Raw genomic sequence first — 5,148 nt, 5'->3', positions numbered from 1 at the left:
GGAGATGGAGATGGTACAGGTAAAAGCAACCCACTGGTCTTGGCATTCTGTTATTTCCCTTGTAGTGGTAATGAGTAAATTCTTCCTTCCAGTGAGCTGGCTGCATTAGAACAGATCCTCTCCCTTCATGCTCTTCCATTGTCATCAGGCTAGGCTCCCTGACTCCCAATCCATCCTTTGTGTCCCTCAATAAAACCCACTCTAACTGGGGAACTAACCTTTCTCTAAATTAAAGGCTGGGCAGGTAGTGATGGTGGGCAGTGATGGATAATAGCTGTGCAGCTGCTGCTCTGGGCAGGCAGCCCTGGAGCCTCCCGAGGGCTCCACTCCTAAGAACTTTCCAAGACCCTCCTGGGCTACTTCTAACCGCTAGATAAGCTACAGGGTGATTATTTCCTTAGGCAAGCAAACACTTCAGCCCTCTAATATGGTATTTCCTGAGGCTGGAATAGCAACAGGAAGTCCTGTGGGGAAGAGTTCTGCCAAAACACTCATTCTGAGGAAGGATCAGTAAACTGACAAATCTGGTCAGCCCTGTACAACATCCTGCAACCTCCACACGTGGAACCCAGGGCAGGTCTCACCCACAGGCAGCTCGCTGCCGTCACTATTCTTCTGTGGGTTCCTGAATTCAGAGAGACCTATAGATGCGATCCTATGTGACAAACCCAGACAAAAATTTGCACTTAAAAAGCAGTTAGGCCATTTATTGGCATTAGGAGAGCATTCCTTTAAACAAGAGAAAGAGCTCTGAACACTAAAATCTCATCTATTTTATGAAAACTTGAGACCAACCTCTACGACATCTGTACAGTTTAATCACGAACAAGAGCAAGGATTCGAGTTAAATAAATTAAACCACACTGTCCTGTTATAAGAAAATGAAACGAAAGCTGGGGGCGGGGATAGGTCCTCCCCAATCCCAAGTCCTTGCATTCACACCGCAGTATTTCAGGTACAAGAACAAAACAAGTCCCCAGTGCAGCACAAAACCGCTTCCCATTGTTTCTTATGGCAGTCACTGAATTACCAATTGTCCGAAAGCTAAGAAAATTTCGTGGAAAAGGGTGTACCCTTTGGCTCCATGCGTGGCCTGTAGCTGAGGAGGCAAGTTCTTAAGAACCGACGACTGGCTGATACACTCTTGGGCAGATGCGCCTTCACAGACTCTCAGGCTTGTGTCTCAGCTTCCCCATGCAGTCCTGGCGAGGGGAGATGCGCTAGGCGTCCAAATCGAAGTCGTCACGCTCCTCATTGTACTCCAGCACGTGCCGCTTGATCTTGGACGAGTCAACCCAGGTGACAAAGTCCTCCATGCTTCGCGTGACAAGGAAGGCGGGGTCGGTGACCACGTCGGGGCCCACACGCACGTGGCCCTGCTCCACGAATGCCACGGCGGCCTGGAGGTGCTGCGCCATGCGCAGCTTAAGCAGCACAGTGGGCAGGCGGCGGCGGCAAAAGGACGAGGCCGTGACGAAATCGCAGAGCTCCAGCGATCCCCGCGTGGGCACTAGGCCGAGAGCATACAGCTTATCCAGCAGCGCGGCCGAGGAGCGCACGCGAAACGGGTCGCGCTCCGGGAGATCGCGCAGACGCCGGGCCAACTCGCGCACAGCACGGCTCAGCTGGTTGTAGCGCGTATAGTCCTCGCGCCGCTGCAGCCGATAACGCCGCAACACGCGTAGCTCATGCAGGTTGTGATCTGTGACCTCCCAGTTCAGGAAGTCCACCTGCTTGAGCAGCTTCTGCTCGTGAAACTTAAGCTTCCGCACCATGATGGCGGCTCAAACGTTGCCGGACCGGAGGCTCAGCTCGCATTCCGGCTGCAGCGCGACTTCCGCCTCAGTACTGCTAGACCCGGCCGTCTTGGGGACCCTGCGCCAATGAAAGGAAGACTCAGGGCCAGGCCTCCCATTTCCATTGGTCAGGGTGAGGCCACGCCCCGTGTTCGTATCTCGCGTTTCTTCTCCGCGTTCTCTGAGGGAGGCGGAGGGAAGAAACGCCTGGAGAGGCCTGGGATGGGAGGGGCGGCTTCCTAGGCGAGTCTGCGCTGTTTTAAGTTACCTAGTTCCGTAATTATTTCCTCTCGTTTAGGTTTCTGTCATTCAGGGCCTCTCTGGAGAGCCTCTTCCAGAAGAGCTAAAGAGGATAGTTCCGGGAAAGAGGGGTGACCGCCGCGCTAATATGGATATACTGTGCTAACAGACCTTGGCGGGGGTTGGGGTGGGGAGGGGCTGTCCTCCCACCGTGTTGGGGCTTCTCAGAGCCGACAGGGGCTGATCGGATATCCCCACGGCCTACTAACCGCAAGTCCATTTACGAGGCGGGCGGAGCTTTTTCACCCTACCAATTAGGGCTTGAAGCCACTGAACCTATCAGTAGTGATTCCCAGGCTACCTCTGCACGCCCAGAATCAGGATCTACACAGGAGTCACTTGAAAATCTGTATTGTTAACAAGAATGTCAGGTGATTCATAAAATCCAGTAAATTTGAAAAACTTGGATAGTACAAATCCTGCCTCTCTAATCCGAGCTGAAAAGAATTAGCCTGACAGGTTGGATTTCTGGAGTATTTAGTGAACGGACAACACTTTTTCTGCAAATTGTATCTGTTTTAGTTTAGTGTAGCGCTAACAGGACTAACTTCTTTATTTACCCAAGACTTTGACGCCACCTAGCTTCTTTGCCTATAATTTTATTTTTGTACACTTTTCATTGTTTTTTAAAGATACAATATTTGATATGGGCGATACTATATGTAACATATGTGAGATACAAGAATACTTGTGGACCCAACAGCCAGTTTAAGAAAGCATCATCAGGACCTATTCAACCACTCTCCCAGTCAGAGGTAAAAATATCTGCTCTCCTGAATTTAGTGTGTATCTTTGCCTTTTGTTTAAAAAGAAAAACAGTTTTATCATTTTATGCATCCCTAAGTATACTGAGAATTTTCTTACTTGAAGCATAGCCCATGGAACAGCAGAGAGCTGTTGAAAATGCAGAATTTCAGACCCCATTCCGGACTTACAGGATCAGAATCTTCATTTAACCAGATCCCCAGCTAATTTGGGTGCATGATATTTGATATTTCCTGTTGCTTAGATGATATCCTATATGGAATTTTTTAATATTAGCTGCAGTTGCTTTTTAAAAACTGCTGCATTATATTCCATTGTTTTGTTGTTAATTCACTTGCTCAGTTGTGTCCGACTCTTTGCAGCCCCACAGATGGCAGGCTTCCCTGTCCTTCACTATCTCCTTGAGTCTGCCTAAACTCATGTCCATTGAGTTGATGATGCCATCCAATCATCTCATACTCTATTGTTCTCTTCTCCTCCTGCCTTCCTAGCGTCAGCGTCTTTCCCAATGAGTTGGCTCTTCGAATAAGGTGGCCAAAGTATTGGAGCTTCAGAATCAGTCCTTCCAGTTAATATTCAGGGTTGATTTCCTTTAGAATTGACTGGTTTGATCTCCTTGCAGTCCAAGGGACTCTCAAGAGTCTTCTCTAGCATCACAGTTTGAAAGCATCAATTCTTCAGCGCTCAGCCTTCTTTACGGTCCAACTCTCACATCCATATATGACTACTAGAAAAACCATTGTTTGGTTCTATCCAATTTATTAATCCATCTCCTGTTGGATTTTTTTTTTTTTGGAGTGACTATTTTTTAGCAGTGCTACATTCCTATAGGTTTCCTGTTGCACCTATGCAGTAGCTTCTAGTATACATCTTGAATTACTGAGTTGTAAAGGATGCGTGCGGAGGAGGTGATGGCACCCTACTCCAGCACTCTTGCCTGGAACATCCCATGGGCGGAGGAGCCTGGTGGGCCACAGTCCATGGGGTTGCTAAGAGTCGGACACAACTGAAACGACTTAGCAGCAGCAACAGCAGCAGCAGCGGATTCGTGAACATGTAAAGCGCATGCTCAGCTTTACTAGCTGTTGTCAAATTGGTTTCCAAAGGGGCTGTACCAATTTATTTTCCTTTGTCACTACATGAGGGTTCCCTTTGCTCCTCATTCTTGACAGTGCTTGGTTGGTAGACTTTTTAAATATTTGTGAATCTGATGAGTGTGTGATGGTATTTTACTGTGATTTTAATTTACATTTCCTCATGAATAAAGGTTTCATATATGTTTCTTCCTCTGTGGAAAGCCTCTTTGTGTATTTTTCTATTGGTTTGTGGGGTAGGTAGAATAGTGACCCCTCTCCCAAGATGTCCACCCAGAGCCTGTGAATGTCACCTTATAGGAGAAAAGGGATTTTGCAGATGTGATTTAATTAAGGATCTTGAGACAATGACATTGTCCTGGATTAACTGAGTCAGTCTCATTAATCACAAGTGTCCTTAGAAGTGAAAGAGAGAGGCAGAAGAGTCAGGGAGATACGATGATGCATGCAGAAGTCTGAGGTGTGATTTCTGACTTTGAGGATGATTGGGAGCCAGGAGCAGAGGAATGTGGGCAACCTCTAGAAGCTGGAAAAGGCAAAGAAATGGATTTTTTACCTAGAGCCTTCAGGAGGAACATGGCCCTTGCTGACACCTTGATTTGAGCCCAGTGAGATCCAGTTTGGTTTTCTGGTCTCAAACACAGTGAAAGAATAAATCTGTGTTGTTTTAAACCACTAAGTTTGTAGTAATTTGTTGCAGCTGCAATAGGAAACATACAGATTGTTTGTTTGTTTTCTACTTTATTTGAAGGTGTTCTTTGTATATTCTAGATAGTAATCCTTAGCTAGTTATCTATGGTGTGCAAATATCTTTTCCCAGTTTGCACTTCATCCCCACACTTCATATTCCCCCAGCCTCAGTCCCTTCCATCTTCAGCCTTTGTTCAGTGTGTGCGGGAGGACTCTTGGTTAATTCCCTTCTCCCCAGACAATAAACATAATAAATAAGTAAATTATATTTGTTGGCAGGTGATAAGTGTCATATAACAAAATTGAGCAGGATATAGGAGAGCTTGGGGTGAGGATGGGCTGTAATTTTAAACAGGGCATGTGAAGGTAGGTCTTACTGAGAAGGTAATATTTCATGGTGGGTTAGCCATGTGGATATCTAGAGAAAGAGCATTTCAAGAAGAGGAAGCAGTGAGTACAAATGCCTTAAGATAGAAATGTGCCCGGCATCTCAGAAGAGGAAT

General features: G+C 46.7%; 1 protein-coding gene across 1 annotated transcript; it reads right to left on the bottom strand.

Annotated features, from left to right (window-relative positions):
* Positions 1 to 716: 716 nt before the first annotated feature.
* On the bottom strand, positions 717 to 1,824 carry IMP3 (IMP U3 small nucleolar ribonucleoprotein 3). The gene has a single exon (XM_068990933.1). It carries the CDS (start codon positions 1,773 to 1,775, stop codon positions 1,221 to 1,223), a length of 555 nt encoding a protein of 184 aa, XP_068847034.1. The 5' UTR covers positions 1,776 to 1,824; the 3' UTR covers positions 717 to 1,220.
* Between the last annotated feature and the right edge of the window lie 3,324 nt (positions 1,825 to 5,148).

The sequence above is a fragment of the Capricornis sumatraensis genome, chromosome 19 (assembly GCF_032405125.1).
Source record: "Capricornis sumatraensis isolate serow.1 chromosome 19, serow.2, whole genome shotgun sequence".
Classification (NCBI taxonomy): domain Eukaryota; kingdom Metazoa; phylum Chordata; class Mammalia; order Artiodactyla; family Bovidae; genus Capricornis; species Capricornis sumatraensis.
Note: the sequence above shows the minus strand (reverse complement) of the source record. Positions and strands in the feature narration are given on the sequence as shown.